General features: G+C 44.7%; 1 protein-coding gene across 5 annotated transcripts in view; it reads right to left on the bottom strand.

Moving 5' to 3' along the window:
• The window catches only part of LOC126074848 (DCN1-like protein 1), a 132,916-nt gene that overhangs the window by 25,602 nt on the left and 93,689 nt on the right, over positions 1 to 13,625 (bottom strand). The window contains exon 1 of one of the 5 annotated variants that reach the window (XM_049881680.1): positions 9,740 to 9,846. The exons of 3 other annotated variants lie outside the window; for them this stretch is intronic. In XM_049881680.1, the coding sequence (XP_049737637.1) occupies positions 9,740 to 9,742 (3 nt within the window). In that variant the 5' untranslated portion in view covers positions 9,743 to 9,846. Of the gene's footprint in view, positions 1 to 9,131; positions 9,583 to 9,739; positions 9,847 to 13,625 lie in introns of those variants that run through there. One more of the 5 variants, XM_049881687.1, reaches the window with a different exon arrangement.

Genomic DNA, 13,625 nt, shown 5'->3' with positions numbered 1-13,625 from the left:
TATGGTCAGAAAACATAAGGAAATGCGTACAATTTCAAATATTAAGCAAACAACCTTCAAATAGCAATCTTTTAAATTATAATCTGCAGTGTAGAATAATGACATATGTTTAAGTCCGTGCCTAAAAGAACAGCGGAACATTGTCTGATATAATGCTGGAAGATGAGCCCACCAGGTTGGAAGGCACTCAAAAGACAACTGGAGAAGAGCTGCCTCCTCAAAGTAGGGTCAACCTTAATGACATGGATGGAGTCAAGCTTTCAGGACCTTCATTTGCTGATGTGGCACAACTCAAAATGAGAACAAACAGCTGCAAACATCCATTAATAATCAGAACCTGAAATGTACAAAGAATGAATCTAGGAAAACTGGAAGTTGTCAAAAATGAAATGGAACACTTCCTAGGCATTAGTGAGCTGAAACGGACTGGCATTGGCCATTCTGAATCGGACAATCAGATGGTCTACTATGACAACTTGAAGAGGAATGGCATCACATTCACTGTCAAAAAGAACATTTCAAGATCTATCCTGAAGTACAATGCTGTCAGTGATAGCATAATATCCATACGCTTACAAGGAAGACCAGTTAATACAGCTGTTACTCAAATTTACCTATCAAATACTAATGCCAAGGATAAAGCAATTGAAGATTTTTACCAACTTCTGCAGTCTGAAATTGATCAAACATGCAATCAAGAAGCATTGATAATTACTGGTGACTGGAATTCAAAAGCTGGAAACAAAGAAAGATCTGTAGCTGGGAAATATGGGCTTGGTAATAGAAACGATGGCAGAGATCACATGATAGAATTCTGCAAGACCAATGACTTCTTCATTGCAAATACCTTTTTTCACGACAAACGGTGACTATACACATGGACCTCACCAGGTGGAATACACAGGAATCAACTACACCTGCAGAAAGAGATGATAGAAAACCTCCACATCATCAGAACAAGGCCAGGGGCCAACTATGGAACAGACCATCAATTGCTCATACGCAAACTCAAGTTGAAGCTGAAGAAAATTAAAACAAGCCCATGAGAGCCAAAGTACAACCTTGAGTATATCCCACCTGAATTTACGGATCACAAGAATAGATTTGACTCACTGAACACTAACAATCAAAGGCCAGACTAGTTGTGGGATGACATCAAGGACATCATACATGAAGAAAGAGGTCATTAAAAAGACAGGAAAGAAAGAAAAGACCAAAATGGATGTCAGAAGAGACCCTAAAAGTTGCTCTTGAAAGTAGAGTAGCTAAAGCGAAAGGAAGAAATGATGATGTAAAAGAGCTGAACAGCAGATTTTAAAGGCCGGTTCAAGAAGACAAAGCATTATAATGAAATGTGCAAAGGCCTGGAGTTAGAAAACCAAAAGGGAAGAACATGGTTGGCCTTTCTCAAACTGAAAGAACTGAAGAAAAAATTCAAACCCCAAGTTGCAATACTGAAGGATTCTACAGGGAAAATACTGGGCGGCACAGGAAGCATCAAAACAAAACGGAAGGAATAGAGTCACTGTACCAAAAAGATATGGTCATCATGATATTGAAGAAGTGCAAGCTTCACTGAAGGCACTGGCAAAAAACCAGGCTCCAGGAATTGAGATGTTTCAACAAGGGGCTGCAATGCTGGAAGCACGCACTCATCTATGCCAAGAAATTTGAAAGACAGCTACCGGGCTGACTGACTGAAAGACATCCATACTTGTGACCATTCCAAAAAAAGGAATGCAGAAATTATTGACCAATATTATTGTCATGGGTTGAACTGTGTACCCCCAAAATGTCTGTCAACTTGGCTAGGTCATAATTCCCAGTATTTTGTGATTGTCTACCATTTTGTCAGCTGATGTGATTTCCCCAAGTGTTGTAAATCCTAACACTATGATGTAATGAGATGGATTAGTGGCAGTTATATTGATGAGATCTACGAGATTAGATATTGTCTTAAGTCAATCTCTTTTTTTTTTATTAACTTTTATTGAGCTTCAAGTGAATGTTTAAAATCAAGTCAGTCTGTCACATATAAGTTAATATACATCTTACTCCTTACTCCCACTTGCTCTCCCCCTAATGAGTCAGCCCTTCCAGTCTCTCCTTTCGTGAAAACTTTAAGCCAATCTCTTTTGAGATATAAAAGAGAGAAGCAAGCGGAAAGACATGGGGGACCTCATACCACCAAGAAAGCAGTGCCAGGACAGTGTGTGTCCTTTGTACCCGAGGTTCCTGTGCAGAGAACATCCTAGGCCAAGGAAGAGCGATGAAACAGCCCTTCCTCCAGAGCCAACAGAGAAAGCCTTCCCCTGGAGCTAACACCCTGAATTTGGACTTGTAGCCTACTAGACTATGAGAGAATAAATCTCTCTTTGTTAAAGCCATCTGCTTGTGGTATTTCTGTTATAGCAGCACTAGATGACTAACATAATCATTAACATCACACAAAAGTAAATTTTGCTGAAGATCTCTGAAAAACAGTTGCAGCAACACATGGACAAAGAACTGTCAGAAATCCAAGCCAGATTCAGAACATGACATGGAATGAGGGATATCACTGCTGATGGCAGATAGATCTTGGCTGAAAGCAAAGAACACCAGAAAGACATTACCTGTGTTTTACTGACTATGCAAAGGCATTTGATTGTGTAGATCATAACAAATTATGGACATCGCGAAGAATAGGAATTCCAGAACACTTCACTGTGCTCACATAGATCAAGAGGCAGTCATTTAAACAGAACAAGGGGATGTTGCATGGTTTAAAATCGGGAAAGGTGTGCATCAGGGTTTCATCCTTTCATCATACCTATTCAATCTGTATGCTGAGCAAATAATCCGAGAAGCTGGACTATAACAAGAAGAATGTGGCATCAAGATTGGAAGAAGACTCACTGACATCCTGCAACATGCCAATGACACAACCTTGCTGCTGAAAGTGAGGAGGACTTGAAGCACTTACTGATGAAGATGAAAGACCACAGCCTTCAGTATGGATTACACCTCAACATAAAGAAAACAAAAACCCTCACAACTGGGCCAGTAAGCAACATCACAATAAACAGAGAAAAGACTGAAGTTGTCAAGGATTTCATTTTACTTGGATACACAATCAACAGCCATGGAAGCAGCAGCAGGCATTACATTAGGCAAATCTGTTGCAAAAGACCTTTTTAAAGTGTTATTAAAAAGCAAAAATGTCACTTTGAGGACTAAGGTGCCTACCCAAGCCATGGTACTTTCAATTACATCATATGCATGCAAAAGCAAGACAATGAATAAGGAAGACCAAAGAAGAATTGATGCCTTTGAATTACAGTGTTGGCAAAGAGTACTGAATATATCATGGACTACCAGAAGAATGAACAAATCTGTCTTGGAAGTACAGCCAGAATGCTTCTTAGAAGAAAGAATGGTGAGACTTCGTCCCAAGTCTTTTGGACATGTTATCAGGAGGTACCAGTCCCTGCAAAATGACATCACGCTTGGTAAAGTAGAGGGTGAGCGAAAAAGAGGAAGACCCTCAATGAGATGGATTGAAACGGTGCCTGCAACAATGGGCTCAAGCATAACGATTGTGAGGATGGCACAGGGCTGGGCAGTGGTTCATTCTGTTGTACATGGGGGGTCGCTATGAGTCAGAACCAGCTTGATGGCACCTAACAACAACAAGGTCTGTGCCTGTTTCTCTAACACTGATTCATAAATTTCCTGCACTTTGACTGAATAACAGTTAAAATTAATCTTTAAGAAGTACTGCACTACTAATAAATGTGGAGTAACAGATTATACAAAGTAATTATTATACACAATGGTATAGCGCACAGTGGTCAGCCTCCTGAAAAAAAAAAATATCCCGCTAAGGTATCTCTAAAAGATTCAAACTGGTTCTGTAGGTGTTTGTAGACTTTTCCTCAGTTGTTTTTTTTTTTAATTCCATTAATGGAAATATAAAGGATTTTCTCCTCCCCAACCCCATAATTATTAGATTATTCAAATGATGACTACTTCTGTAAATGGAATAAATGTTTTGATTCTGGTTTGGAGAAAACTGCACTGACTATTAAAAATAATTTTTTCTGGCTAATTCATGATTACCTATGATAATGGGATAGAAATAACCCATTCAAATACTGTGTTACCAAAAACAAACCCAAATCCACTGCCATCAAGTCAATTCTGACTCATAGTGGCCCCACAGGACACAGCAGAACTGCCCCATAGGGTTTCCACGGAGTGCCTGGTGGATTCGAACTGCCGACCTTTTGGTTAGCAGATGAGCTCTTAACCACTGCACCACCAGGGCTCCTAAATACTGTTAGCCATTCACATTTCACATGATTCTCCCAAACTTATTTCCTGAACATCTAACAAGCAGTCAAGGCAACTGATTTAAATTGGCTTTCTCCTGACCATAGACTACATATTTAAAGAAATTTCAAATAAATGATCTTTGAAAAATGACATATCCTGATGCTAAGATTTGCTATCTACTCAGTTCCCAAATTCAGAAATGCTGGAATCCTATGGATAGTAAGCACTTTAGATGTCCGCTGAAATGACGTAAACATACCCTGTATATGAAGGGGAATGGGCCATGGATTTCAACAACTTACCTCTGCACTCAGTACTGCGAGGTTCGAAAGTAAAATGCAACAGAATTCTTTAGAAAATAACTCCTTAAAAGTATATCTCTCAGGAGGGTAGAGAGGGTTAGAAACTGGCAAAATTGTCACGATAGGAGAGACTGGAAGGGCTGACTCATTAGGTGGAGAGTAAGTGGGAGTATGGAGTGAGGTGTATATAAGTTTATATGTGACAGACTGACTTGATTTGTAAACGTTCACTTAAGCGCAATAAAAATTATTAAAAAAAAAGTGTATCTCAAAATTCTATGACACTGACAACAAAACAGCCTAGTTACATTCAGTGATCAGATACTAATTATACAACGGGAATTCAACAAAGTGACAAAAGTGTTTTGATAGCTTTTTTTCCCTTTGTTTTTGCCTTTTCTTGAGTGGGGGATATCCACCTAAAGTGGCCAGGTAAACTGGATAGCCAGCTGCTTATTCAAGAGCTTGTTTGTGTCCACAAAGCAACTAGATCCTGCGTGGAACTATCTCGCATCACCCAATGTCATGGCTGATACTATCGCAAGCTGAACACCGCACACTGATGTTTCAAAGGGAACCTTCTCCCAGATTTGCATTATGCTTAGCCCAATATGTGAGACGCAGTCAAAACAGCCACTTGACTCAAGTGAGATCTGCTCAATTAAAATGGAAAAAAAAAAAAAACTATCACCACACTGAGTTAATTTTACTTTCCTTTTTTTCTTTTTTACCACATGCACCAAAATAGTTTTTTCAATCGCTTGAATGTTTACATCAGATCATTTGATTTCATGTGGAAACATAACTAGGCCTCAATTTGGTTTGGCCAGAAAATATAAGAAAATGTTTACAATTTCAAATATTAAGCCAAAAAAGGAGGGGGGGGTACTAGGTTATTTTTAAGGCAAGTAATGAAACAGGAAGAAAACTATGATAGTCTTACCACAGTCTTTCGTAAAAAGATCGCTGACAAAACCAAGTGGCTCCAATCAATAGCTCTAAATGCAGAGAGGTAGAAAAACGGAGCACTGGAAGTAAAGGTTTCCTTACCCACAAGAAAGCATGAAACCCTGGGGAAGAGGGGGGAGTAGGCCGTGATGACACACATTAGCTCTCTACCTTGGTGAAACCATTCAGAAGGGCTAAACTTGCATTTCCACATATGTTAAACCAAACCCACTGCCGTCCACATATGTTAAACCAAACCCACTGCCCTCGACTCATAGCGACCCTATAGGTCAGAGTAGAACTGCCCCATGGAGTTTCCATGGAGCGCCTGGTGGATTAGAACTGCCGACCTTTTGGTTAGCAGCCGTAACTCTTAACCACTAGGCCACCAGGGTTTCCCCACATGTTAAAAGGAGGTAGTAACACCTACCTCCCAAGTTGGAGTGGAGACTAAAGATAACGGTTGTCCCTTGTTAGACTAGCTGACAGTATGCTCTCAATAAATGCTAATTTCCTTTCTTTCTCCGTAAAGGCTCAATTTTCCGCATACGGCCATTAAACTACAGGCAAACTACCAGAATCATTCAAAAGCAACCTATGAAAGAGGTTTTGCTGGCTGGTTTTTATTACCCTTATCGTGGCTAGGTAAACTGGATGGTCCGTTAGTTACTTTTTGGTTGTTTTTTTGGCAACAAGTTTTTATTGAACACTGAACAGTTATCAGGAGCCCTGGTGGTACAGTGGTTAAGCACTCAGCTGCTTACTGAAAGGTCTGTGGTTCAAACTCAGCAGCAGCTCCACGGGAGAAAGATGTGGCAGTCTGCTCCAGGAAAGATTTCAGTCTTGGAAACCCTGTGGGACAGCTCTACCTGTCCTATAGGATGACTATGAGTTGGCATCAACTCGACGGCAACAAGTTTAGGTTTGGTTTTGGACGGTCACCTTAAACAGAATCTATGCAACGAAGCTGCTTGCTGGAGAGTAAAGAAGACTGCACCAAAGCTTTTTCTTATCTTAAAAAACGATGTATAATGTCATAGGGCACTATGGGATAACAGAAACAGCGGATCTATCAGACCACTCGGAATATGTCACTGGCTTCCCGTTTCTCTCAGGATAAAAACCAACACCCATACATTGCTCACGGTGCCCTCCTCACCTGTCAGGTCTCACCTACCCCCAGCACTCACACCCAGCGCTGCTCACTCTTCCTCAAACTCTCTCTTCACTATCCTGATGAGCTTACTCCTTGGTCTCCTAGTCTGCCCAAAGTTCACCTCTTCATAGTAAGGCTTACCGTTCTACAGCCTCACCCCCCACCCCCAGCACTCCCAATCTCCTTCCCGGTAACACTTTCACCTTCTAATACACTAAAACAGAAAATGATACACTATGGCTATTATGTGTCCACCTAGAAAAACACACCCCTTACCAGAGCAGGATTTCTGTCTGCTCAGGGACACGCCTAACCCCCCAGTGCCTAGGAACAGTGCCTGGCACACAGCAGGTGCTCAAAGTTGTAAAGTGAGTTCAGACTCCCCTGGAGGGTATGCAAAAGAACAATCTGAAGTGACAGCCTGTCCAGGCTCACAATCACTTGGACTTCTAAGCCCTGGTAGTTTTGAGAATGAAATCTTAAATTTCAAAGTCCAAATATTTTTTTAAAAAGCCATAAAAAACAGCAATTAGCATCATTGATTATCCATTACTTTGAGTTTTACTATTTATTCATTAATAACATTTGGTTTTTCCTCTGTCTAAATGAGTACTATAAATTTCAAATCCGATTTTCAACCATTTCTCTAGATTTGACGTGAGTTAAGAGATTTGCATGACTACAAATACTGGGGGAAATGACAGACCCAGGAATATCATTTCAGTTCTGCCATAATCTCACAATCTCAAATCTCAAAACCTCGGTTTCTACTTTTGTAAAGAAGGGAAGGGGGGTTAGATAATCTGAGACCACGTCAGCTCTCAAAATTCTATGCTGCCTTAAGTCTATAAAAACCAGTCTACAGGCTTCTCTCAACATTTAATAAAAATCATCAGAATCAGAACATTTTTAAATTGGATGGAATTGTAGAAATCATCAAATCCAATTCTGTCATCTTACAAATAAAAAAACAACCAGAGACTTTGAACATTTAAAAAAAAAAATTTCCAAAGTAACTTAACATTGCCTAGTTTTGGAGTATTTTGTTGTTCTTTCTGTGGGGGGGGGGGGGGGGTGGTGACAGGCAGAGCGAGAGAGGTTAATTGAACACTTTTCCTTATACAAAGTATTTCCCATCATTTAAGTCTCTCCTAGAATTGACAATAACATGCGCTCAAGAAATAGGCTGTGTGGACACACCAAAAAACTAACACAAGCCCAAAAGTTTTATCAAGAAACAGTTATCTCTCTATTGGAGATACTTAAATGCACAGTTTCTAAACTAACAAGAGCCTACCAAGACAATTCTAGCCACATGAACTGTGACCAACCACAGAAAGAGTTTTAATTAGTGCTATCTTGTCACCATATGTTATGGCTAAGTTCCAAAACTACCAAATTTAACCAAAAAGACAGAAGGTTCCAAGCCTCCACCAAACCTGACGTCTCACATGAACCACATAAGGTCTGGATTCCGGAACAGCTGATGGGCATTACCAAGGCCCCAGATGCCAGGGGATGGATGCTGCTCATCTGGAGACTACCGCTCACAGCACACACCCGCTCACAGCACACACCCGCTCACAGCACACAGCCGCTCACAGCACACACCCGCTCACAGCACACACCCGCTCACAGCACACACCCGCTCACAGCACACACCCGCTCACAGCACACACCCGACGCTCTCACTACTCCTCTACAGCCAAGGTTCCAGAAACTTTAGGAGTAAGGTCTATTACTGCTAATTATTTAAGACATCAGAAACTTTACAGACTCCCTGGTGTATATTTTAACACCATAATATCAATTCAAACATTAACCTGTACTCCACAGCAAAGTTTTCTTACAAATCAGGCTTAGGCCCAGTTTGAACCCCTGCTGAGAATTTGTACTTCTAACAAGTTCCCAGGAAGTGACACATGAGAATCACCTTGAGATCTTGTTAAAATGTAGATTCTGATTCAGTATATCTGGGGTGGAAATGCAAATTCTCAGCAGGCCCGCTAAGTGTCATTCGGCAGAGATAGGCCCAACGAAAAACAAAGACAAAGACGCTGGGGCACCCCTTCCACACATACACAGGGACACCCTCCTCAGGGACCCCCTCATGTTCCCCACCAGCAGGAAGGGAAGAATCATTTTCAGTGTCCACTCCGCACTGTAACCTGCATGGAGTCAAGCTCAGCCTGTGCAACCCCAAACGCCTCTTATGAAAAACACAAGAAGGAGTCCAGTACAGAGCCAGACACACAATTACAGATGGAAACAGCAATCTTGCCAACAAGGGTCTCCAAGCTCGTAAAATGATTTCTTTCAGACAAAAGAGGGGAGAAGTAACTTGACAAACTGTTTGGAAAAAAAAAAAAATCACAAATGGCCTTTAACTGCTATTATGAAGCACTTACTCCTCAGACTCCCAGCAAATATGTGGCCTTTTGGTCCTAAGTACATTTTCCCCTGCTTTTGGGAACAAGAACAGGTTGCACTTCCCTAGTCCCGCCGAGCCCCCTGCCCCCCTTCCCCAAGCTCCGCAGCTCCCCAGTTCTCGGCAGAGGGTGGATGTAACCCCAGCGACCGGCCGCTCAAACTCCCACTTCCCACAGGCGAGGGGCGCACGGCGAGGTGATGGAGAGGGAAGGAAGGGGCGACAGCCGCCCCCAGCACAACTGCCGGCACACTGGAAGAGCGTCGGGCCGGGGCGAGGGGCGAGGGGCGAGGGCACCGGCCAAGTCCGAGCTCCCGGGCCGGCCAAGTCCGACCTCCCCGGGCCCCGGGCCCGGGCCGTCCCGGCGGACACAATGGGCCGCCAGGGCCGCTGCCCCCTCCCCGCCCGGCGCCCCCCACCGGCCCGGCGGTGCCGACTAGGCCCGGCCGCTCCGCCTCCCCGGCCCTCGCGTAGCGGCGCGCCGGGCGGGGGGCGCAGTGCGGCGGCGACGGCGGCAGGCGGCGGCGGCAGGCGGGCGGAGGCCGCGGGCCGAAGCGGCGGCGGCGGCGGCGGCGGCTCGGCCCTCACCATGTTGGTGTCCTCCAGGCCGCTCCCCTCCTCCTCCGGCTCCGCAGCGAATGGACGGCGGCGGCGGCGGCGGCGGCTCCTCGCACGGGCTCGCCGGGCTCCCGCTCATGCGCAGTGCGGCCGCCGGGGCCCGAGCAGGCAGCCCGGCCGCGGGGAGGCGCAGGCCCGGCGGCCCACGCGGGCTCCGGACGCGGGGTCCCCGGCGGCCGCCCGCCACCTGCCCCGGCGCGGGCCGCGTGCGGGCCGGACGCCCCTCCGCGCGGCTTCTTCCGCGGGGCCCCCGGTGTCTACGGTTGGTGTCAACGCAGACTCGGCGCGGCGGCCGGAACCGGCCGGCCGGCGGCCACAGAGTGGCTGAGGCGCCGATTCCGGACTCGCTCCCCAAAACAAACCCACTGCCGTCCAGTCCATTCTGACTCCTAGGACCCTATGGGACAGAGTAGAACCGCCCCATAGAGTTTCCAAGGCTGCAGCCTTTACGGAAGCTGACAGCACCTTTCCCAGAGAGCACGGTGGGTTCCAACCACTGACCTCTCAGTTAGCAGCTCAGAGCTTAACCACTGCACCACCAGGGCTCCCTAGAATAAAACCAAACCAACTGGGGTCTAGTCCAGTCCAACTCATAGCGACCCGGTAGGACAGAGTAGAACGGCCCCATAGGGTTTCCAAGGCTGTAAAGCAGACTACCACATCTTTCTCCTGGGAGTGTCTGGTGGGTTCCAACCACTTACCTTTTGGTTAGCAGCCGAGTGCTTAACCATTACACCACCAGGGCTCCTTAAAATAATAAAACCAAACCCATTGCCATAGAGTCAATTCTGACTCATAGCAACCTTATAAAACAGAGTAGAACCCCCACCCTGTAGGGTTTCCAAGGCTGTAAATGATTACAGAAGCAAACTGCCAAGCCTTTTCTCCTGCAGAGCAGCTGGTGGATTTGAACTGCTGACCTTTTAATTAGCAGCTGAGCTCTTAACCACTGTGCTATCAGGGCTCCTCTGTACTAGTCTTAGACAAACAAAATCTCTACCATTCAGCTTATGAAGAAATGATATGCTTTTAGCATTGGCTAAGCAAATCCAAACCCACTGCAGTGGGGTTGATTCTGACTCACACCGACCCTATAGAACAGAGTAGAACTGCCCCATTGAGTTTCCAAGGCTGTAATCTTTACAGGAGCAGATCACCTGTTCTTTTCTCCTGCAGAGCCATTTGGTGGGTTCTGCTGAACTTTGGGTTACCAAACCCACTGCCACCCAGGCTCTTCTCCATCGGTACAAAAAAAAAAAAAAGGAAGAAAATAGTGAAAACACTTCCAACCCCACATTTTCTCTTTTCCCGCCTTTTTTGCAATATCTGGACTACATCATTTTCCCCACCCAGATAGGCGTTGGTCTAGCTATGTTGGAGCCATAATGCCCTTTAGTTTAATAATGCCCATAATGTCTGGTTTCCGGACTTAATTGTCCCCAGGATGGATGACCAGTAGATAGGTCCTAGACTAGGGTTCCCAGGGAAGAGGACTGAAGGCTACATGGACACATACCATAGGAATCAGATGTCACAGAATCAGCATCAGCTATGCTTGTTGTTGTTGTTAGGTGCCGTCGAGTCAGTTCCAACTCATAGCGACCCTGTGTACCACAGAACAAAACACTGCCCAGTCCTGCGCCATGCTCACAATCATTATGCTTGAGCCCACTGCTTCAGCCACTGTGTCAATCCACCTCACTGAGGGTCTTCCTCTTTTCTGCTGACCCTCTACTCTGCCAGGCATGATGTCCTTCTTCAGGGACTGATCCCTCCTGACAACATGTCCAAAGTATGTAGGACGCAGTCTCGCCAACCTTGCTTCTAAGGAGCATTCTGGTTGTACTTCTTCCAAGACAGATTTGTTCGTTCTTTTGGCCGTCCATGGTATATTCAATATTCTTTGCCAACACCACAATTCAGAGGTGTCAATTCTTCTCTCTTCCTTATTCATCCTCCAGCTTTCACATGCATATGATGTGATTGAAAATACCATCGCTTGGGTCAGGTGCACCTTAGTCTTCAAGGTGACATCTTTGCTTTTCAACACTTTAAAGAGGTCTTTTGCAGCAGGTTTGCCCAATACTTAATGCCCTTTAATTCATTCTTCAAAGTGTAAGTTTGGGAAAGTAACTATAGAACATTTTAGCTAGGATTAACATCAAGTAGGGGGCATAGTCCAGGCTTGGCCTACCTACCCTTGGCTCTGTCTGGTGAAGCTGAGAAGTACCAGGATTCTGAGCTTGGGATCAAGCGGACAAGTATGTGCTACAAAGCTTAGGAAAGACTTATTTGGTGTTTTCCCTGCCCTTAATAAATTTACTATCTGATTGTAGAGGAAGAAAGGAAGGAAAGAAATAAGAAATCAGGTAATAATGCAAACCTAAGTCAGAAAATCACGTCTAAGGCTGAGCCAACAGTTTATATGGTTTCAGAACAGAACTGACCTGAGTAGACCTGCTATCGTCACCAAGGCCCTCCTCTTTCCAACACAGGCAGTAATCTTCCAGATCAACCTAAAGCGCCACAGCTTTGAAGTTCTCATAGAAGCAACAGAAGTTCTCTGGCAACTCCTGAGGGCCTCCTGACACTTCCTGAAGGCAGGCATATAATGGAGCTCTGACACTTCCTGAAGGTAGGCATATAATGGAGCTCTGACACTTCCTGAAGGTAGGCATATAATGGAGCTCTGACACTTCCTGAAGGTAGGCATATAATGGAGCTCTAAGGTCCTACCAAGGCAACTTCCTGGCCACCAAGGACCATTGCTTCATTCTTTCCACCAAAATTGAGTGTGTGCGTACACACAAGGGCCAAGCTTCTTGCTAGGCTTTTGGGGAAACGGATCTATAAGGACAGACTAGCTCTGTCTCACGAAGCAAGAATAAAGCTAGACCACATCCCTTTGACCTGAAATATTGACTAACATTTAGGTACTTAATGAAGATTATTCACTGTACGTCTCACTCTACTGTCTTATACTTCATTGAAGTAATGGCTCATGGCTTTTCTTAAGCTCTTTTTCCTAATTGCCAACTCCCAGGGACAGTTCTTAGTTCTCACTCTCCTTGACCTCTCCTGCATTTGAACTTTTCCTCTTTGAATTTCTTCTCCATCATTGTCCGTGACACCACTTTCTTCTACATCTCCCCCTTCCTCTGAGACCAGTCTCTTTTGCTGACTTGGCTCTTTGGCTCTCAAATGTTGGGCTCTCCAGGAGAACCATCCTTGAATGTCTTTCCTGTGTACCACCTGTGTCATGATCTTATTCACATTCCCACGGTGCCAACTACTATCTCTATCCCAAGGAGTTCTGAATCTTCATTTCCAGCTCCCAAGTGGCAGACCTAAATACAAATTCTGGGCATTTCCCGGACCCATCAAGATCAACAAATTCAAAACATTGTCCTAAAACCCGTTTCTTCACTAGATCATCCAAACTAGAAATCCACAACTCCTTCTACCTCATCCTCTTTAACCTAAGCTACAAGTCTCATCAATTTTACCTCTTAAGTATCTTTTTTCATAAGGTTTTCACTGGCTAATGCTTTTCAGAAGTAGACTGCCGGGTCCTTCTTCCTAGTCTGTCTTAGTCTGGAAGCTCAGCTGAAACCTGTCCTCCATGGGTGACCCTGCTGGTATCTGAATACTGGTGGCATAGCTTCCAGCATCACAGCAACACACAAGCCCCCACAGTACAACAAACTGACAGACACTTGGGGGACTATATGAAGAAGAACGGGGCATCAGGATTGCAGGAAGACTCATTAACAACCTGAGTTATGCAGATGATACAACCTTGCTTGCTGAAAGTGAAGAGGACTTAAAGCACTTACCAATGAAGATCAAAGACCAC

The sequence above is a fragment of the Elephas maximus genome, chromosome 1 (genome assembly GCF_024166365.1).
Source record: "Elephas maximus indicus isolate mEleMax1 chromosome 1, mEleMax1 primary haplotype, whole genome shotgun sequence".
Lineage (NCBI taxonomy): Eukaryota > Metazoa > Chordata > Mammalia > Proboscidea > Elephantidae > Elephas > Elephas maximus.
This window is presented reverse-complemented; position numbering and strand designations above follow the sequence as displayed.